The following is a 22,321-nucleotide window of genomic DNA, read 5'->3' on the forward strand; positions in this document are numbered from 1 at the left end:
CTTGCTCCAGCTGTGTGGTGATTTCCACTGGCCAAGTTGTAAAAAGGCATCAGAGCAGGGGAAGCCGACTGCCCACGGGCTGAGAAAATGCAGGCATCGTGGGTGTCCATGAGGGCTGCGGTTAACGCAGCAAGGCTTCCTGAGAGAGGTGATCCCCGAACCAAGTCCAGGGCAGTAAGCACAGGAGCCAGCGGCCAGGGGACCCCGGGAGAAAAGACCGCGGGAGAGCGTCACCGGGGCTGCCGGGTGGAGACAAAGGCTGGTGGAGTTTAAATAAAGATCACAGACACAACCCCAAGTGATGGCAAGCTTGCACGCGGACGGGCTAAACGCATTTTCCTAAACGTTAAGAGACGCTCTGGCGGGAAGCGAAGTGGGAGGAACGGTCACAAAGCAAAACGCAAACTTACCCGTAATCTGGCAACCCGGCCTCCGTAGCCCTACTGCAAGCGCTGCCACCTGAGGAGCCTGGTAGCCAAGGCAGCGGCAGGCTCAACCCAGATCTCGCGAGACGGAGCAGGCCTCGCGAGATTTGACCTCGTCCCTGAGAGGCTGGTGTATGTTAGTTCAGGGGGTTATGGGAGGGCTCTGGCATCCGGGATGGAGGGGCGTCGCTTTCTGTGGCTGGCGTTGGATCCACCCTGGGTCTCCAGCCAGGGCTGCAGAGAGGGTAGAGCCGTTTCTTAGGCCAGCGTGGAGTGGGACAGGAGGTGCCGAGAGAGGACTGAGGTGGCTTGGGACATGGAAGCACTGCAGCCTTCCAGCCCGGCATCCAGCACTGCAGCCGCCGCGGCGGCCCAAGAGCTCCGACCCTTTCACGCGCGCGCATGTGGAGGAATGGCGGCGGCGGAACAAAACGACCCTCACTTACGTGGCCGCTGTCGCCGTGGCCATGCTGGGGGCGTCCTACGCTGCCGTACCCCTTTATCGGCTCTATTGTCAGGTAGGGGCCGCGCTGCCCGCAGGGTGGCGCAGATGCGAGAGGTGGGGGTGCAGGACAAATCCCAGGACAAGCCCTCGCCCTGCGGGTCGTAGGTGGAAGAGGTGTCCGATATTATCTACCTAAGAGGAGAGAGGTTCAGAACAGCCACGTAACACCCAAAGCCACCAAAGAAATTGGTGGCAGAACTGCAAGTAGCACCCAGTTCCTCTTAGTGATTGTGCTTATCCTGTGCTGCAGACTCCCTCATCTATGAACTGCACCTCGTCCAAAAAAAAAAAGGTCCGCAGCCTCTAATCGGGTATCCAGCAGTCTGCCTTACTCTCCTGCGCACACACGCTTTTAAAATGTATATTATTCATACATTCAGTCTGCAAACCACATGTGGTTTATGTGCTAAGGGTAACTCTGGAAATTGGGCTTATCGTGTTTCTTGTGCTTAAACTGGGATTAGCAGTTCCTCCATACAAACAGGGATGAATTAGGCCTTTGAGGCTCTCTCTCCCGCCCCTTTTAATATATAACTGTAATGTACTTAACCTGGAATCTCTTAAGTACATTGCAGTGGTTCTGGGAGTGTGGCGCCCAGGACCAGCAGCATCAGCATCACCCAGGAACCTGTTGAAAGTGCAAATTCTAGGGCCCGACTCCAGGACCGAGTCAGAAACATGGGGGGGTGGGACCAGCAATCTGTATTTTAGTAAGTCCTGCAATTGATTTTGAGGCCAAGTTTTGAGAACCACTGGCAAAGTCAAGTTTCACGTATTTTAGAGATTTAGCTTTTGTCCTTAGCTAATAATTTGCAGCTTTGGCTGGGCATTAGGATCACCCGTGGAGCTTAACGTTAAATACACGTTCCAGGGATCCCCTACCCCAGAGATTCAGGTTAGGAAGCCTAGAGTAGGGACAGGAATTTCGGTTTAAAAATCAGGCCACAAGCGAGAGCTACACATTGTGTTCAGTAGGTGTTTAAGATAGTGGCTCCCAAAATTCATTGTACAGCTGCATTGGGAATCACCTGGAGAGCTTCTAAAAATCCTCACACATTACCTATTTTTATCACAATGCCAGAGTGGGAACCAGGCATCAGTAATTGTCAATTATGTTTTAGGTGATTCCAACGTGCAGGAAAGTTTGGGAATTGCTATTTTAACACCATGACTGGTATTCTTAGCTGGAGTTCACTCTGTCCGTGAGGCACGTTTATTTATTTAAATTTGTAGAGACGAGGTCTCCCTGTGTTGCTCAGGCTGGTCTCTATTCCTGGGCTCAAGTGACCCTCCTGCCTTGGCCTCCCAAAGTGCTGGGATTACAGGCGTGAGCCACCATGCCCAGGCTGTGGAGATTAATTTACCTTTCTTTTAGATGATGAAGCAGCAGAAGGCAAAAGGACTTTTCTTTTCTGGCATAGTCTCCTAATGCCAGCATTTATGTGGGAATGTGCAATAATTGATTTCTGAGGATGAGTATAGAATGTGAATTACTTTTCATCAGAGACCAAACCCAGGCATGAATTCTAAAACTACCAGTTGGTTAAATCATAAGCAGAACTGAATCCAAATCAGCAAATCTAGATCATTCTCAGACTGCCAAGGGTCTGGAGGAGAGTGAAATCTGTCCCTCAGGAAACATTTAGCAATGTGTGAAGACATTTTTGGTTGTCACAGCATGGAGGTGGGGGTATAGGGTGCTATTGGCATCTAATAGGTAGAGGCTGGGAATGCTGCTAAATAACCAACAAAGCACTGCCTCACCCCCAAACAACAAAAAATTATTCAGCTCAAAATGTCCATAGTGCTAAGATTGAGAAACTCTGCCCCAAACTGAAATAATTGATAATATTGTGTGTGAAATGTGCCCACATGCAATCATAGGTCAGGAAGGCAAATGTAATTTGTAATCTATCAGGTTCTTAGAGCTAGTAGCACAACTAGAATAGCGATCAGGACATCTTTTCAGTGCAGTTTTCTAGTCTTTTTGTCTATTTTACTTTCTCTAGGCATTGAACTTAGAAATTTGAAGAATCCATGTTCAAAGACTATATCAGGGAATCTCTGTTGAGGGAGGATACTTAAAAATATTTTTATTCAAGTGACAAATTCTTCAGGAAAAGGAGTTACATCTTAAACATTATAGCACTCAGGCAGAAGGATAAACAAGGATAAAGGCTTGCCCTCTGATGCATCTTTTAGGGATATAATGTAATTCAGTTATGTTGTATGGCAGTTGAATAAAGTTAGTTGACTTGTGTAACAGAGGATGCTAAAACACTGTATCTTGCTGGGAGTCTTCCCCTAGCCTCAAATTTGTTTTTTTCTTCCTAGCATAGTAACAGGCTAATTATCTGGAAATCAGAATTCTGGCAACCTCAAGTATCCGAAGAAAGATGACCTTGGAAGTAAGGGCTTTTTTTTTTTCTTCTTCTTTTGAGATGGAGTCTCACTCTGTCTTCCAGGCTGGAGTGCAGTGGCGCGATCTCGGCTAACTGCACCCTCCGCCTCCGGGGTTCAAGTAATTTTCCTGCCTCAGCCTCCCGAGTAGACCTAGGACTACAGGCGTGTGCCACCACGCCCGGCAATTTTTTTTTTCTATTTTTAGTAGAGACGGGGTTTCACTATGTTAGCCAGGATGGTCTCCATCTCCTGACCTCATGATTCACCCGCCTTGGCCTCCCAAAGTGCTGGATAAGGGCTTTTTTTAATAAAAGTGATGTCAAGGAAATAACTGTCATGAATAAAAGAAGTGTCAGACACAAATACTCTTGATGCCCTATGATTATTTCTGTGGCCATAGGGATTAGGTGCTCTGATTACTGATTTATATAAAAGCTCTACTATACAGAGAAGTACAGAGAAAGATTCAAAAACATTAACCAACATGGGAAAATACATATGATGCCTTAGAAAAGCAGAATGTTAATAAAAGTGAAGCTACAATCTAATTTGGATTATAAAAGCTGTGATATGGAAAAGGACCAGACAGGAATATGGAAAAATTGAATTAACATTTTCAGTGAAATTATGAGGTGATGGGTAAATTTTATTTCTATTAACGAAACACTAGCAATGAAGAGAAATGTTTTTTTTTACAAATGGCTAAGCTGGAAATTGTGAGTTCTTCTATCAGTGATAATAGTTCACTTATCTAGTGATTCTGCTTTTCCCAGACTCATTTTTGACCATGCCAGGTAACCAAGGGATTGCTGAAAAAGAGAAATGACTGTAACGAATACAGGCTCATGACATCCCAAAAGTGGTCAGACTCTTAACAGTTACAGAAATGGTCAGTTAACCATATGTAAACTTGGCTCCAAATGGATTATTATGTAAACTTGGCTCCAAATGGATTATTAATACTACATTGTTTTTAAACTTTCATCAAATAAATAGATCATCAACACCTAAAAGTATTGTTTAACATATTTGGTATCTTTTTCTAGACTACTGGACTTGGAGGATCAGCAGTTGCAGGTCATGCCTCAGACCAGATTGAAAACATGGTGCCTGTTAAGGATCGAATCCTTAAAATTAGCTTTAATGCAGATGTGCATGCAAGTCTCCAGTGGAACTTTAGACCTCAGCAAACAGAAATATATGTAAGTGACTAACCAGCCATTAAAAGATTACTTTATTAATGTAAATTCCTTTCTTTCATCACTTAAACTGTCAGAGAACTACTTTTAACAATGTGATTCTAATAAAACATGACATTTTTTCTTGTTCCAAACTGACTTTTACTGTCATGTAACTTAAAAATTAAAGTATAAGTTCTGTTTACATTAGATGTAAGGCACTGTCAAAAAGTAGTCTATGGGAATAAAAAAATTTATAGTAATGGAACCCGTCAGTATTTTGAAATTAAGTTTAGATGAGTGAAACAGTTGGGAATAGCAGTAACTGTCAGGCTATATAGCTTCCTGACTTTTCCTCAGGCATAGAAGACATGGGAAAAATGTGGAAAAGCATTGGTGACAATAATTAGTTTACTGGTTTATATCAAAAGTATCCCTGTCCTTCTAAAAGAAAAAAAATTGAGGGCCTTTGAAGTAATCAATAAGTAGTAAATAGTTATGTTATACTCCAGTGAGACTGAGACTATACCTAAAAGCTTTCCTAAAATTTTAACCAACTGTAAGAAAGATTTTAACTAATATCTCATTAATTGAGGATTAGCCAGAGTTAGTTTCAACCCATATTGGAAAAGCCTTATAAATATTATTGCTTGCCCAGTTTAGTAAACATGACTGAATCCCTTAATAATTAAAGGTTTTATAGGTTATGATTATGAATCTTATCCAATTACATGGTAGTATACAAGGTATTAGTGGCTGAATTGGTACAAGTGACAGAATATCCTTTGGAAAAATTTTTTAAGCCTTGCTATTTTCTTATTTTCTCCAAACAAAGTATTAACACTCTGTGGCATAATAAAGGTTCTAGTCAGTCAGTCTTATTCTGGTTTTAAGGTAAGTTTAATGTTGGTATTTAAAAAAAAAAAAAGTCAATCATGACATTCAGGTATAAGTGTTACAGAAAAGTTGGGCTAGGGCTGTTATATGATTGGCTTGGACACATTTTAAATAATGTAATTTGCAGATTATTCCTTGAAGACCTCAAATATACAAGAGGACAATTCATAACTAATTGTGGATATTAGAACATTGGTTCTTCATTGACATATGCAAGTAAGTTTTTAAAGTCATATGTTTATGGGTAATACTCAATTTATTTTGCTGAACCCTGCATTAGATTAGGTATTATGGTCTGATGAATAGGCAAAATAATGAGACTAATTTAGCAGGGAAAAGAGGAACTTTGTGAGATTCAAAGTATTGATTTTATATATATATATATTCTTCAAAACAGGTGGTGCCAGGAGAGACTGCACTGGCGTTTTACAGAGCTAAGAATCCTACTGACAAACCAGTAATTGGAATTTCTACATACAATGTTGTTCCATTTGAAGCTGGACAGTATTTCAATAAAATACAGGTAAAACAAAGTGTAAACTTTACAGAATATGATAAAGGTACATGAAACTATTTAGTATGAAACTTAGTGTTTTTAGTAGATCTTGTGATTTCTGAAAACTAATTTCTTCTAAATATCAAACTGTTTTTCTTCACTATCTATACCTGCTATGCAGATATTGAGAACCAAACCAAATGAATATCTGCTTTTAAGATTAGAATTTGTTCTTGATCCTTAAAGCAGAATTCATTGAGATGAAAAGATGCTCTTATCACAGAACTGTGTATTTAACCATATGCTTATTAAAATCAAGAAGTGTACTAGAATGCTAAAAGAACTGTATAGTTTGTTATGCAATATGAGAATAGAAATGTTATTAAAGTCTTTCTATAATTTCCAGTGCTTCTGTTTTGAAGAACAAAGGCTTAATCCCCAAGAGGAAGTAGACATGCCAGTGTTTTTCTACATTGATCCTGAATTTGCTGAAGATCCAAGAATGATTAATGTTGATCTTATCACTCTTTCTTACACTTTTTTTGAAGCAAAGGAAGGGCACACGTTGCCAGTTCCAGGATATAATTGAAGTCAGCAACTAAGTCTTCCTTCAAAGTTGATTTTTGGGAAAATCATGTATCCTATCTTCTCAAAGGAGAAATACTGTACAATAATATGAAGTCTTATATTTTAAATAATTTTTCTCAACTAATTTATTTCACTTAAAATTGAGAGAACAAGTTCAGCTTTTATCATAAGAAACCCACATACCTAGCTAGAATATATGATTGACTATTCAATACCATACTGAAGAGTTTGATAGTATTAAAATAAGCCATTTTGTTTTTTAAATATGCAGGCATGGGTTCATCTTAATTCTATAATTCCCTTCCAGATTATTAACTCTTCATACTTACAGCAATGAATCTGACAATGTTTTTCAAAAATGTATGATCTGGGTTATTTATTTCAAGTCATAGGCCAGAACTTCTGACCATGTTTATTATATCTAAAAGAGTTGGTTGCTGTTTTCCTTATGAACAGTCAGTATTTTAAAAGCCCAAAGTAGAAGAGGAGTCACTAAGTCCTAACAGCTTGTCCAAAGATTTAAATTCTTATTTCAGATTTGATTTGTGCTTTAAGATTTAGGGCTATTTTATATTCAGAGTTCTGAATAGATGATTACTTTGAAATTGTAGTATCATGAAATTGAAATAAAATACATCTAGGCTACTAGCCAAAGTGTCATCATTACAAGCCCATGAATGTTAAAATGTACAGGTGGGATTGTGAAGATTTACTGACATCAAAAGTTCTTCTGGAAAAAAACCTTTGTTAAAAAAAAAACATATTAAATTATTTTAATAGTGATTTATTTGTCATCAAATGTACAACTTATTCTAAATATTTTCATTTTCTGTGTTCCAAATAGAAATGTTAAGTTGCAGTAAAAAAAAGACTATTTAGCATTACAAAGAATCATATTTCAAGGCCGCCCAATGTAGAGTCCAGTGACCTGTTCAGGACACCTGAAATACAATTAAATGACAATCATCAAGGTTTTAACAATTTATAGTTCTAAACCAGAGGATTATAAAGAAGTGCAAATTGACTTTTACATTCAACTTTAGTTAAATGAAGGCACTCAGTATTCTTCCTGAATAATACATTCAATTTCTCACATTTTATGCTTTCATCTATTCAGAATTATTTTGTAGTAAAATAATCTACTCTTATCACACCTGTGTGACGATTTCTAAATGTAGGAGGGCCTATGAAATATATGACACTGCAGTTAAATTGGTTGGCCTAAGGACTAAGTAATTTTTCTGCTGCTGAAGTTTTAAGTGAGTATTTGTTCCCAAGAAGTTCTGTTGAAATCTCACGCTGTTGTCAGGAATCAGTGTTATCCTAGAACTGTTATTCTTCTATTTAATCTTCATCATAGCAGAAATGTTCCAGCGTGGCTTTGACATGGTGGCAGGTATTGTCTTCCAGGCTTCAAAGCTGCACAGTCTACCCTTTAGAGAGTTGGCACCTTTGATGTGGCTAGTGAGCTGATCATCCACTTTCTTCTAAAATAAAGAGAAGAAAATAGCCAGTATTCATCCTGTCCTCTTTCCCCATTCCTTGATAACTCTCTTGTCTTTACTGGGAGGCTGGAGAGCCACAGTCTAGTAGAAGAAAGGTAAGAATGTGCTTCTTCCATAGGGGAGGGTATAAGGGGAATAAATAAATTTAATAGTTCATTGGTGATCATTAAATAGTAAATACATGGGATTAGTAGTGCTGAAAATAGGAAAAACTCAGACCTATTTGGAGTACTAACAGTAAATGGGCCTGCTGGTACCGGTTAACAAGTATTAACTGCACATAAAAGACAAATGCCTGATTTCAGTGCTACTCCTATTGCTCATCTATTTTGTTAGCATTAATATTTCTATACCATAAACTACTATATTTCCAAGTCTTATTTACAGATGAGAAAATCACAAAGAATGAATCTCATTAGTGAACAATGGTTCAGCACAATTGGAATGATTCAGGGGAACTCATATTTCAAAGTGACAGACTCAGATGGCTCTTACAAAATATAAATACTAAATATGTAAAGTGATAATTATACTGAAATTATATGGAATTAAGTTGTATAAGTTGAAGTCTTTACCTCAGTCACCATGATTTTCAGTTCCTTTGTGCTGGTGAGCATCAATTTCTTCATAAATAGCTCTGAAACAAAGCCATCACAGCAAAAGGGTTATATATCAATTTCAAAGTGCTATTTTCGTTTTTAACTGCCAGCACCGTAATTAAAAATTGAGCTGTTTTTGGAGTTCCGGCTATATATGAGTTAAAAATAAGTTTCTGCCCTGAAGTGTATATTCTAGTTTTCTTAAATTCTAATGTTGCACTTCCTTTTTTTTTTTTTTGGAGACAGAGTCTCACTCTTTTGTCCAGGCCGGAGTACAATGGTGCTTTCTTGGCTCACTGCAACATCTGCTTCCTGGGTTCAGGTGATACTCCTGCCTCAGCCTCCTAAGTAGCTGGGATTACAGGGACATGCCACCATGCCCAGCTAATTGTTTGTATTTTAAGTAGAGACAGGGTTTCACCATGTTGGCCAGGCTGGTCTCAAACTCCTGACCTCAGGTGATCTGCCTGCCTCTGCCTCATAAAATGCTGGGATTACAGGTGTGAGCCACCAAACCCGCCCTTAATGTTGCAATTCCTATGCCTCTTAAAAGTATGTATTGTATAGAACCAATTAATTTTTTATTGTGATTTAAATGAGAAATATGGCTCAAATTTGAACAGTTTATGTTTTGCTTAAAAAAGTCTTCAGTTCTTCTGGTTTCAAACATTTTTTAAAAATATTAGGACAAGTGTAGTGGCTCACACCTATAATCCCAGCATTCTGGGAAGCTGAGGTAGGTGGATTGCTTGAGTCCAGTATTTCAAGACCAGTCTGAACAACATGGCAAAATACCATCTCTACAAAAAAATATAAAAATTGCCAGGTGTGGTGGTACCGGCCTGTTGTCCCAGGTACTCAGGAAGCTGAGGTGGGAGGATCACTTGAGCCTAGGAAGCGGAGACTGCAGTGAGCTGAGATCCTGCCACTGCACTCCAGCCTGGGCTACAGAGCAAGACTCTTGCCTTAAAAAAAAAAATTAATCTTCCAGCTTATTTAACCTATGTGATTATAGTCCAGACTCCTCAGCCACCTATAGCTCATCACTGTCATTTCTGTACATTTTTTATGTTGTTTAATGACATCCTTCATTCGTTTTTCTTTTTCTTTTTCTTTTTTTGAGACAGGGTTTCACTCTATCACTCATGCTGGAGTGCAGTGGTGCAGTCATGACTTATTGCAGCTTCAACCTCCCAGGTTCAAGTGATCCTCCTATTTCAGCCTCTCAAAATGTTGGGATTAGAGGCATGAGCCACCATGCCAGGCCCATTCAGTTCTTTATATGTATCTTACATATGTCTGTAAAATATCTATAACTGAAAGCACAACATTCATATATACAGTATAGCAAAACATGGCTGAGGAAAAATCTCAAAAATCACAGCACTGTGAAACCATGATCACCAAGTTCATAAGGCCCCAGAATGGTCCTACAATTTTAATCTTTCCCTAAAAAGTTTGGTCTCATCTCCCTCAAAACGATTTCAGTCTTCTTCACTCTCCTCAAACCTCTGACCTCTCTGGTAGAAACCTCATTCTTAATACATTAAATGTCTTGATATGGAAACTTTCTCATTTTCCCATCACTAAATCTTCAAGTTTATCTTCATCTGTATTGTCCGTTATTTCTGTGATCCTATCTATTTCTGGCTTCTGAAGCACTTCACCCAGTTATTCTCCCCTTCCTGAGTCTTCAGCCTCTCCTATGCCAGATCCTATTCTTTGACATTCACAGATTCTCCAGCATCTTCCATATCTCCCATTTTATACAAAGTACAGTCTTTAATTCCATCTGTACTTGTAGTAAATGCCTTGGTATCCTCTAGCTACCAAACTCCCCCCACCCTGCCTTTTTTTTTTTTTTTTTTTTTGAGGTCGAGGTTCACTCTTGTTGCCCACGCTAGAGTGCAATAGTGTGATCTCAGCTCACTGCAACCTCTACCTCCTGGGTTCAAACAATTCTACCTCCTTCTCCTGAGTAGCTGGAATTACAGGCACCCGCCACCATGCCTGGCTAATTTTTGTATTTTTAGTAGAGACAGGGTTTTGCCATGTTGGCCAGGCTGGTCTCAAACTCCTGACCTCAGGCGATCTGCCCACCTTGGCCTCCCAACGTGCTGGGATTATAGGCATGAGCCACCGTGCCCGGCCCAAAACCCATTTTCATCACTGCTTCTCATTTAAGTTCTAAGAAGTTATCTGCACTTACTGTCTCTACTTAATCTCTTATGTGCTTTTCAACTGAAATTTGGGTTCTGTATCCATCAGTCCATCAAAGTAGCTTTACTAAAATCATCAAGTGATCTCTAATCCATTATCTAGTTTTCAGTTCTCATCTTACTTGTCTGCCCCTAGCACTGTTCTTCACAGTTGTACTCACTTCTTTTTGCTTCCAAATTACAGTTTCCTCATCTGGTACTGAGCTCCCTGTTAACTTTCTTTACTCTTGGCTTTAGCATTTCCATTTCCTTGAATGTGCCAGAACTCTGTCCTCTGGGTCTTTGTACAGGTTGTTCCTTGAGCCTACAATATTCATTTCCAAACTTTTAACTAAGAATTGCGGGCCTCAGCTTTTAATGCTACCTGAAGCTTTCTCTAACCCCCATTTAAATTAGTTCTGTTATACACTTTCAAGTTGCCATATTCTTTCATAACATTAACACAAATTGTAAACCTGTATTTGGTGATTTGTCTAATTTCTGTATCCATGCTACATTTAATCTCTGTGAGGATAAGGGAGCATGTTTCTTGCTCAAAATTATAAATTAGTCCAGTCATAGTCCCTGGCACATAATATTGAAATAAATGAATCATGTATATCTTCATAAACATACTGTTTGTCCTGGTAGAGCAAAAATTGTCAACCTGGGGTTCATGGACAACCAGTGATGTGAAAAAACCCAGTAATTTCCTGCAAGATTCTGTGCTTTTCCTTGGAGAGAAGTCCCTGAATTTCATGGGACTTTCAAAAGAACTGAGACATTCTGACCCCCAGAAAGACCCATCACAGGGATAAAGAGTTCCAAAGTTTCACCTCTCCAGCTTTTTACTGTCTCTCCCACCTCCAGTCTCTGTGACACTGCCATATCTACATAGAGCAATCTCCTAATTTGAATAGAATCAAGAAATTTTCCACTACGTATTTGGATGGAGAAAAAACAAGTTTCTAGAAAGCATACCTAGTTTAGTGCTAGTTTCTTAAACCACTAATATGATCAGTGATAGATCTACTCTATCAGGCAGAATGACTTAGAGAAATTTCTCAAACCTGAGTTAGGAAAAAATACATAGTGGACTCCTAAGTCCCTTAACATCTGCTCATAAATTAAGTCAACCATTACACTGAGGGATTAAACCAGGGACCATAATATCAAATGTCTACACATGTCAGCCAAAGAAGAGATGCAGAGGGTTGGGTGGGACTGTAAGCAGATAGGAAGGGTCTTCAGGGACTATAGGAATACAATCAACTTGATTAATCACCTTTTTTCCCCAAACCCTGTGTGGAATGCAGCCAGCTAGCTGGTTTAAACCAGCTCATGACAGACCTCAGAAATTTACAGATGGATCCTAGTGTACTTGCTTCATTACCATAACATGTGACCTGTGTGCTGAAATAACTCACTGCATCTGTACAACTGCAACCCCTCTCCATATAATAACATACCCTCTTCCCTATCACCCCATAAAACCCTCCTGTCATTTTCCTGCTTTGGAGACTATGCCCAGTGGTTTATTTGTGACAAGTAATAAAACTCCTGTTGCTCAAAGCCTACATTCTTGGTTGGTTATAGTGGCTCATGCCTATAATCCCAGCATTTTGGAAGGCTGAGACAGGAGGATTGCTTGAGCCCAGGAGTTCAAAACTAGCCTGGTCTACATAAACCCCCCTTCTCTATAAAAAAAAGAAAAAATTAAAAGGCTGGGCATGATAGCTTACACCTATAATCCCAGCACTTTTTGGGAGGCTCAGGCTCAAGTTCAAGGTAAATGAACTTGAGACTGAGAGTTCGAGACCAGCCTGGGCAACATGGCAAAACCCTGTCTCTACTAAAAATACAAAAAATTAGCCAGGCGTGGTGGTACGTGTCTGTGGTCCCAGCTACTCAGGAGGCTGAGGCATGAGAATTGCTTGAGCCTGGGAGGCGGAAGTTGCGGTGAGCCGAGATCACCCCACTGTACTCCAGCCTGATAGAGTGACACTCTGTCTCAAAAAAATAAATTAGCCAGGCATGGTGGCGTGCCCCAATAGTCTCAGCTACCCAGGAGGCTGAGTAGGGAGGGCTACTTCAGCCTCATAAGTCAAGGCTGCAGTAAGCCATGATCATGCCGCTTTATTCTAATTTGAGTGACACAGCAAGACCCTGTCAAGAAAAAAAAAAAAAGAATAACCTGTGTTCTCATGGAGGTTGTCTGTTACTCACCAGATGAATGAATCTCAGGTTTTTTTTAGGGGTAACAAGTCCGGCACCCCAGATGGGACCCAGGCCCTGACTTGACTTCCCATATAGGCTCCTGGCAGGCAAAGCAGTGGGCTGTGGAAGCCTGCCTGGGCCAACTCATCTCGGTTGCCAAGAGGGAGACTAGAGAAAGGCCTTGGGACCCCCGAACTGGTGTCTAGTGTAGTCCACTAACCAGCACCACAAGATCTCTCTGGGAGAGTAGAAGTGGCTGCCTAGAGTCCAGACCTTTTGCTCGGTGTTCCTTCGAAGCAGCAGCTCCATTAACTACTAAAAGAGTGGTCTGGGTTTTGATCATTAGGATTCTGGGTTGTCAGGATTAGGACCTAGGTCAAGGGATCCAGGACTGTTGAGAAAAAGAACTTCCTTCTTTCAGGTCTGGGAGACTGAGAGACATCGCCATTGTTTTAACAAGGGGAATCCCCAACATAAAGACAAGGATGCTTGTCTTCAGGAGTTGATCCCTATCTGGTATGACGGTAGGGCTCGATATTCTTCCTTGTCTGTGGCCTGAATGAATATGAAGTCTGGATTCCTCTACCCTTAGTGTGTGGCAACCCCTAAAATATCAGGCTTTGTTTTGCAGCAGTCACAGAAGAACTGCTATTGGTTTGATGAGGAGACCAACTTTCAAAGGGGGCAGTTTTGGTGGGATCATGATCCCTGGAACCAGAATGCAGTGATACAAAGGTTATGTGAACAGAGTGTGTGTGCTTTCTCTGAGGAAACACCTCACTTGATTGATTTACCTACCTCCCCACCACCTGAGCTGGATCCAGAACTACTTCAGTGTCTCCATGAGATCTCCTGGGAGGCTGCCCGGACTGAACATGATCCAGGGAAAGAAAATCACTGTTACACTCTCAGCTCCCCAGGACCTCCACTCCAGATGGCTTCGCATAGTGGCAAGCAAAGAGGACCACAAGTATTCAAGCTGAGTTGTGGGATTTGTGTTATCATTAATCTCCAGAGTTTGGAAGCCCCTCAAACTCTGTGCAGAGACCCTAGGATGTGGTGAACTAGGTCTTGGAAAGAGAGCTTGTTGGGGTGCCTCCTCTGGCAATGGAAACTGCATATCAACTCATGACCAAAAAGCAAATGACATATTACTGTAATAGAGCCTGGCCCCAGTATTCCCTAGGAGATCAGAAGAGATGGTCTGAACGTGGGTCACTTACTACAATTCTCCAATTGGACTTACTTTGCAAGAAATACGGTAAATGGGAAGAAATACCCTATATGCAATGTTTTATGGCCCTCTATCAAGACCCTGCCCTGCAGATGAAATGCAGAATATGTAAATTGGCCAAAGGGAACTATATTGCCAATTCTAGAAGCCTCTGGAGAGGAAGCACCAGTCATGTGGGGGCCTGTAAGGAAGGGAACAAGAAGAGTCCCTTTATTTCCCTCTTCAAGAGAAGTGAGGCCCTCTAACTCTACTCGGGGCCTGGTACCTTGACCAATACAGGGGCATAGTCCACCTTCTTCCTTGGGAATGGTGCTCTCAGCACCTCCAGGGGAAAGCAAGGGCCCGTTATGTACTTGCCGGGCCCTCCAAACTCTGCAGAGCCAGCAATGGCTCCTGCTATGGCAATAGCAGGCCCCTGCCCCCGCTGTACTCTTCTTTGCCAGGGAGCACCACTCATAGTGGGAATGCATATAACCCTGGAGGGTGACTGTTCCCACTCAGAGCGTGCCTGTTGGAGAAAGAGGTTTTGCTTGGGTCTATGTTTTTTAAAACTGTTGACTTGTATAACTGGAAATCCCATAGTAAGGGCTTATGGGTGAGCCCACAAGAGTTCATAACTCGCTTATGGAGAATATTCTCCACACATAACCCTACCTGGCCAGGTGTGCAGACCTTAACAGCAACCCTGCTCACAGCAGAAGATAAATCTGCCACCATGGCCAAAACTGAGGAGGAGGCAGACAATATGTGTGCTGATAACCTGGTGACCTGTCCTGTTGAGGTGTTGGTCCCAATAGCTAACCCAAACTGGGACCCCAATGATGACAAGAATCAAGAGTGGCTTCATCATTATAGGAATATGCTTCTCAGAGGTATGAGGGAAGCAAGCCAGCCCCCGGTCAATTAGGGAAATCTCAGAGAAACAGAACAAGGCCCTAATGAAAATCCATCAGCATTCCTAAATTGATAATAAGAATGCCTCCAGAATTACACCCCTTGGGACCCAGATGACCCAAAAGCCGAGTAGTACTTTAATCCCACTTCATCTCTCAGCCCCAGATATTCAGAGAAAACTCTTAAAAATTGGCAATAAGTCCACACACTCCCCCTTTCCAACTGGTAGACATCTCCTTTAAGGTCTACAGTAAAGAGATGTGGCATCTGATGAAAAAGAGGACAAGAAGATGCAGCAGCCCTACAGACTACTTCAGGAAAACCAGGAAGAAGATGGCATGAGTGAGTGACCAGGGCCCCTGCCATGGAAATCAGGGCCTGCCTACACTGAGGCCCAAACAATGTGCTTACTGGAAGCAGAAAGGATGCTGGGAAAGGGAATGTCCAAATCATCCCCAGAGAGGGAAGAAAGAGGACAAGCCTGAGGTACCAGTTCCCTGTAACTGGACAAGAAACTGATGGATGGGGCCATGGGGCTCCCTGCCTGGCTCCTCAAAGCAAGATCCACATCTCCCCTCCAGGTTACACAGAATAAGGGGGGCAGCCAGTTGGGTTTTTAAATTTTTTTTATTTTTTTGAGACAGAGTCTGTTACCCAGGCTGGAGTGGAGCACCATGATCATGGCATACTGCAGCCTCCAACTAGGCTCAAGCAGTCCTCCTACCTTAGCCTCTCAAGTAGCTGGGACTAAGGCACACCGGGCTAATTCTTTTTGTTTGTTTGTAGAGACAAGGTCTCGTTATGCTGTCAGGGCTGGTCTTGAACTCCTGGGCTCAAATGATCCTCCAACCTTGGCCTCCTGAAGTGTTGGCATTACAGGCATGAGCCACTGTACCCGGCCACCAGCTAAGTTTTTGATCAACACTGTAGCCATGTTTTCTGTGTTGATCACTAAAAGTGGACCCTATCCAGGAGGGAATGTATATAAGGGATGTGTCTCATAAAGGAAATAAAAGATTCTTGGAGCCTCCGGTCCATGAAATGGTATCTAAAACTTTGACTCATTCTTCTGTTCCCCAAATGTCCCATTCTCCTTTTGGACTTCTAAGTTTGGAGCCACAATTTCTCTAAATCAGGACAGGATAGAGGTGTTCTGAGTCCATGGCACTGCCATGCTAGGCGTAGTTCCTGGGGAAGTTCCAAACTTGGGACCTCATAAGACTCCTTGGCTAATGTGGTACTAGATAACTGTATAGCATTAGACTGCCTCTTAGCAGTAACAGGGAGGAGACTGTGCAGTTATTAATTCCTCTTGCTGTACCTGAATAAATACCTCAGGGGAAACAGGAAGTTAACATTAGGAAAGTCCATGCCCAAGCCTCTCGGCTCCACACTTTTAATCAATAGCCATGTGTATATATATATATATATATATATATATTTTTTTTTTCCAGAGTCTCACTCTGTTGTCCAGGTTGGAGTGCAGTGGTGCATAATCTGGGCTTACTGCAACCTCCACCTCCCGGGTTCAAGCAATTTTTCTGCCTCACCCTCCTGAGTAGCTGGGACTATGAGCGCTCACCACCACACCTGGCTAATTTTTGTATTTTTAGTAGAGATGGGGTTTCACCATGTTGCCCAGGCTGATCTCGAATTCAGGGTGATCCGCCCGCCTTGGCCTCCCAAAGTGCTGATAAGGGAGAAGACCACCCCTCATATCTTCTTATGCCCAATTTCTGCCTCCAAAGAAAGAAGCAGTAAAAACTAAAAGGCAGAAGTGAAATCCACAGGCAGACAGCCTGGCGCTGCACCGTGGGCCTGGTAGTTAAAGATTGACCTCTGACAATTGGTTATGTGATCTATACACTACAGACATTGTATAGAAAAGCACTGTGAAAATCCCTATCCTGTTTTGTTCTGATCTTATTACCGGTGCACGCAGCCCTCAGTCATGTACCCCCTGCTTGCTCAGTTGATCACGACCCTCTCACACGCACTCCCTTAGAATTGTGAGCCCTTAAAAGGGACAGGAATTGCTCACTCCGGGAGCTCGGCTCTTGAGATGGGAGTCTTGCCGATGCCCTCGGCCGAATAAACCCCTTCCTTCTTTAACTAGGTGTCTGAGGAGTTTTGTCTACAGCTCGATCCTGCTACACTGGGATTACAGGGGTGAGCTACCACACCCGGCCTAATAGCCATGCTTCTAACTCTATTTGAGAAACTCTCAAATTAGCAATACCAAGTGTTACTTGGTTTCTTCCCCTAACGGGGCCACTAATTTTGTTGCTCTTACTACTGTTGTTTGGTCCCTGCATCTTTAACCTCTTCATAAAATTTGTATCTTCTAGATTAGAAAAATTTCAACTGTAGGTGCCTTTGTGACCTATCCTGGGAGACCCTAAAACATATTTAGTTTTAGTGCCTAGAGATTTTCACTCCTCTAACATCTCTGGATACAGTGTCCCTGGATCAACATGAAGAAGTTACAAAAGAATGCCCTCTGACCCTGGCCCCTAAAGAATTTACTTGTGCTAAGTAATAAAATGGCTATTGATCAAAACCTGTGTTCTTGGGAAGAGTCATCTGTTACTATCCAGGTGAATGAACCCTGGATTTTCTGGTGGGTAACAGGGCCTGAGGGCTGCAGAGCCTGCCTGTGTAAAGGAGATAGCTACTACTCAGCCCCAGCCCATAGCTGGCATGTAAAAATTCAGGCTTGGTGTTGCCAGAGTATCTACATGATCAAGAGGTCCAGATTTTTTATTTTCAAATATCCAAGTTTTCAGCTGTTGGCAACTGTGGTCTTATGATACATACTGTTTTTGTCTAAGGTTTCTGGCTTACAACTCCCATAGCCCTTGTTACAGTCTTTTGTTATAATGTTGGGTGTGTCAGGCCTTAGGAGCCAGCCTCTGGAAGCAGAATTGCTCTGACCTTCTCTAGTCCTCCTTTCACCTGCCCCAAGGCACCACTCTAATTGCCCACCTTTTTGACTGTGGGTCATAAGAGCCTCCCTAGAGAGGGTCCTGCCCTATACCCTGGGGAAACGAACTGCTGACATCAAGAAGCTTCCATTAAAAACCCTAGAGGACTGGGTTGGGGTTGGGGTGGGTCGAGTCAGTTTCTGGATAGCTGAACATGTGGAAGTACCTGGAGGGTGGGACTCCAGGGAGGACACGGAAACTCCATGGCCTCTTCATCTGCATCTTTTGCAATGTCCTTTATAATAAACAAGTAAATGTAAGTATTTCCCTGAGTTCTGTGAGCTGCTCCAGCAAACTAATTAAACCCAAAGAGGAAGGCATGGGAACCCAACTTGAAGCCAGTCAGTCCTAAGTTTGGAGGCCCAGACTTGTGACTAGTGTCTGGGAAGGTAGGTGTCAGGGTGGTGGAGACTGAGCCCTCAACCTGTGGGGTCTGACACTATCTCCAGGTAGATGGTGTTGGAATTGAATCAGAGGACACCCAGCTGGTGTCCACTGTAGAATTCATTGCTTGCCTGCTGATGGAGAGAAATCCTCACATATTTGGGGGTCACAAGTGTCTGCATTCATTGTTATATCAGTGTGAGAGCCAAGGAAAAACATGGTTGAAAGTTTCCTGAACCAACAATTAATTTTTAAAATGCACATTTTAAATTCTGCACAGGTCAAAAAAAAAAAAAAAAAAAACCAACTGCAAGCAAGATGCAGCCTGTAGGCTGTTAGTTTCCAAACAATGATTTCCAAAAAACGTGCTTTAATAATTTTTAACAATTTGGGGAGTAACCTTCAGTCACTCAAAGTATATTAAAGTTCTAAGGACTTTACCATTCCACTAATATTTATATATCTTGCCCAATATGAAATCATACAATAATGCTTTAAGGATTTTAAGTAAAAGGTAATTGTTATACTAATGCTTTGGAAGACTAAAAACAAGTTCTAATATAAGATTTTTTTTGGATCGTTCTTAAAGAGCAGCTACAATATTCCATCAATGTGGCATAAACTTACGTCACCAGTGACTAGTACCCTTCTCAAGCTAAAGAGAACATGACTTTCTGCCAAGGAATCTACGAGGAGTCCATTAAGCTTGTTAGTTCCAGTTACTTCTTAATGTGCAACCCCAGCATTTTTATTTTTTAGTCACACGGCTGGAACGATAAGACCATTAAGAGTAACAGCTGCCATAAAACCTCATAAGGCATTTTTAATAAGGCCATCAATTTCTGGCAAGACCTAAACAAAGTTAAATGTATAACCAAGACTGTTAGCTCTGCTATCAAAGGGAACCAAGACAAAAAAATCAGTTAATCATTTTGTAAATGACTTACTCTGTAGTGACAGCAGGAGCTAAGGGATCAAACTCCATTACCTCGTAGTAATTAGGTGGCTGCAGATCACTTTTTGTCATCGCTTTAGGCAAAAAAAGAGACCAGTAAACATACATTGTGCTTTTCGAGGAATACATGTAATTGATATTCTTTTTATAATTTATACTTCAAATATTAGATCCTAATAAACACAACCAAAACAGACTGGTGTTTCAATGCTACTCCTAAGTTCAACAAATCTGTATATAACAGAAAGGTTTCCAAACCTCAACTACCTTAGCAGTCAAAACACAATAGTCAGTTTAACACAAGTTTAACACAAGCATTTTTACAGTCTCTTATAGTCAGTCATAATGCTATCTGCCCTGAATTTGTTTCATTAGCTTAAAAATACAAAGAAGTACCTCTAATTTCTCCTATTTTCAGTTACCAACGAATCTCTGGCAGACTCATATATTCTCGTAAGTTTCCTTATTTGATGCAAATAATAAGGTCCCATGTACCTGGATGATTGCTGGGCAAAGGTGGCAGACTCTGGTTTGATGGTGCTGCTGCAGTGGTTTGTAGACTAACCGGCTGTAGAAACACTGAATTTGAATGTTCCAGAAACTGAAGAAAGCATAACACATGTTCATATAAACATTCTACATTAAGCTTTTCTTTTATTAGTTAGACTCCTACACTTCCAAGTACCTTATTCCAAGAACCATATACTTTGAACTGGACAAGAACAAGTTGTTTGTAATTATTACTTTAGTATTTTTAGGTAATCATCACTTATGAGATTTACTTCATTTCTGCTGGGCATGGTGGCTTACATGCCCAGATTTCCACATTCTGAGTGAAAATAATCCTAACACTCAGAATGTGGAAATCTCTTGTCCTTTTTTTTGTCTCTTGTCCTTTTTTTGTCTATCTCAGCAATTTGGGAGGATGAGGCGGGAGGATTACTTGAGCCCAGGAGTTCAAGATCAGCCTAGGCAACAGCAAGACCCCAGCTCTAAAAAAAAAAAAAAAAAAAAAAAAGCTGGGCATGGTGGCTCGCATTTGTAGTCCCAGCTACCCCAGAGACCAAGGCAGGAGGATCGCTTGAGCTTAGGGGTTTGAAGCTGCAGTGAGTTACGATCATATGATCTTGCTATATATTCTAGCCTAGGTGACTGAGTGAGATTCTATCTCAAAGGCAAGAATTTACTATATGTTTGTCTGGATTTATGCCTAATGCACCCCATTTCCCATAGAAACTGAAAAAAACAAAAACAAAAACATACTGCTTTTAAAAATGAAGCAGATTCAATGGCTCAGGCCAGATTTTCTGTTATTTCACTCTGAATATAAAATCTCAGTCCTGAGTAGGAAAAAAAAAAATCTTAAATCTACAGAGAAGCACTCAGTGACACAACAAAATCAGGACTGATAAAACATTAAAATCATTATTAGAAATTTCTCAGAATTTTCCTCATTCATTCCATAAATATATCCTGGGTACCTATCAGCTGCCAGGCACTATTAATAAAGCAATAAAGCAGACCAAGTTCCTGCCCTGATGACACAGACAATCAACAAATGTAAACAGATATCCAATGGCATGTGCTCTAATATAAAAGCAGAGTAGTGGGTGGGAGAGAGACTGAAGTAGAATACTGCTCTAATAGGTCATGGTCAGGAAATGGCTCATCCTTGGGGGCATTTAAGCAGAGCCTGACTAAAGTGAGTCTTGGGGTTACTGAAGAGGACACAAGTTCACAGTCTCTGAAGTGGGGACAGCCAGTGTGGTTGGAACAGAGTGAGCCAAAGTAGAGAGGGGCAGGAGGTGAGGCTGGAGAGGTGACAGGTGTGGTCAGATCAGCATTTCAGGCATTTACTGAGTAAAATGGAGTGAGGAAGAAACTCATAGGTGGGTTTTGAGCAAATGAGTGACATAATATGACTTTACTTTTTGAAAAAGAATGCCCCAGTTTTTGTTTTGAGAATAGATTATGAGGTGGGCAGGAGGGATGCGAAGGGAGGCAAAGGTTGAAACAGGGCTTCCCTTAGAGGCCACTGCAATGTCCACCTGATGGTGGCTTGGACTAAGATGCAGAAGTGGAGGTGGTAAGAAGTGGCTGGATAATTGATATACTTTAAAAGTAAAAGGCAAAAGTAAAAGTAAAAAGGTGGATGTCAAACACTATTACCCAAGGTTTTTGACCCATGCATCAAAGAGTAGAGTGGCCATTGACTGAGGTGGGAAGCCTGCAGGAAGGGCAGGTCGAGAGTGGAGACTGGGAAGAAATCAAGAGAAGACATTAAGTGGAAAGTGGATGTATGAGTTCTGAGTTTAGAGAAGGGGTCTGAGCTACAAGAGATACAAACTTGTAGGTTGTCAGAAATTGAATGGTTATTTCAAGGTATGAGACCAAAAGACCACAGAGGAATTAATGTAGATAGAGAAGTCTGAAGCCTGATCCCTGGGGTCTCCAGCAATGAAAGGTCAGTAGAGGAGGAAGAGCCAGCAAAAGAGATGGAGAAGAAATGAAAGGGAGGCAGGAGAAGAACCAAAGTGACTGATATCTGAAAGCCATGTGTGCAAGAAGGAGGAAGTGATCGATTTTGTCATTTGTTGCTGATAAATTAGATAAAATGAGGGACTATGGAACTGCAGTTCTAAATTTCATAATACAGAAGTCACCAGTGATCTTGACAAGAGTTATGTCCACAGAGTGGTAGAAGAGCGTGTCTGAAGTCTGTCAAAGAGAATACAAGCAAAGGAAGTGGAGACAGCAATTACACACTCCAAAAAAATTTTGATCCTTAACCATCTTGCCAACAGGGGCTGCGCATCAACACAATACTGAGCAGAACATGGGAATTAATGACCGTGAGTT

The 22,321-nt window shown here is 41.5% G+C and overlaps 3 protein-coding genes and 1 pseudogene across 14 annotated transcripts in view; 2 read left to right on the forward strand and 2 right to left on the reverse strand.

Annotated features, from left to right (window-relative positions):
- STXBP4 (syntaxin binding protein 4) overlaps nucleotides 1–519 on the reverse strand; it is a 194,643-nt gene extending 194,124 nt beyond the window's left edge. For 3 of the 4 annotated variants that reach the window (XM_021929068.2, XM_021929067.2, XM_021929065.2), the window contains exon 1: nucleotides 411–519. The gene's annotated coding sequence lies outside the window, so the exon portion shown is untranslated. The remainder of the gene's footprint in view (nucleotides 1–410) is intronic. The other variant, XM_021929066.2, reaches the window with a different exon arrangement.
- LOC101024760 (cytochrome c oxidase assembly protein COX11, mitochondrial) lies at nucleotides 443–15,417 on the forward strand. 3 transcript variants are annotated; one of them, XM_009190288.3, is made up of 5 exons: nucleotides 443–943; nucleotides 4,380–4,535; nucleotides 5,806–5,931; nucleotides 13,433–13,527; nucleotides 13,643–15,417. In XM_009190288.3, the coding sequence occupies exons 1-5, from the start codon at nucleotides 560–562 to the stop codon at nucleotides 13,737–13,739; spliced, it is 858 nt and encodes a 285-aa protein (XP_009188552.2). In that variant the 5' UTR covers nucleotides 443–559; the 3' UTR covers nucleotides 13,740–15,417. The 3 variants fall into 3 exon arrangements, with proteins under 3 accessions (XP_009188552.2, XP_009188553.2, XP_003912824.2); XM_009190289.4 differs by having other exon boundaries at nucleotides 13,433–13,535; nucleotides 13,643–13,793; XM_003912775.4 differs by lacking the exons at nucleotides 13,433–13,527; nucleotides 13,643–15,417 and adding an exon at nucleotides 6,311–7,279.
- The window catches only part of TOM1L1 (target of myb1 like 1 membrane trafficking protein), a 134,160-nt gene continuing 119,099 nt past the window's right edge, over nucleotides 7,261–22,321 (reverse strand). For all 7 annotated transcript variants that reach the window (XR_004179426.1, XM_009190291.3, XM_009190297.4 and 4 more), the window contains 4 exons: nucleotides 19,958–20,063; nucleotides 19,455–19,536; nucleotides 8,573–8,634; nucleotides 7,261–7,979 (listed from right to left, as the gene is read on the reverse strand). Coding sequence is in view for 6 of the 7 variants with exons in the window: in XM_009190291.3 (XP_009188555.1) it covers nucleotides 8,574–8,634; nucleotides 19,455–19,536; nucleotides 19,958–20,063 (249 nt within the window). In the remaining variant the exon portion in view is untranslated. The remainder of the gene's footprint in view (nucleotides 7,980–8,572; nucleotides 8,635–19,454; nucleotides 19,537–19,957; nucleotides 20,064–22,321) is intronic.
- Nucleotides 14,561–16,181, forward strand: LOC108582644 (annotated as a pseudogene).

This window comes from Papio anubis, chromosome 17 (genome assembly GCF_008728515.1).
Source record: "Papio anubis isolate 15944 chromosome 17, Panubis1.0, whole genome shotgun sequence".
Classification (NCBI taxonomy): Eukaryota; Metazoa; Chordata; class Mammalia; order Primates; family Cercopithecidae; genus Papio; species Papio anubis.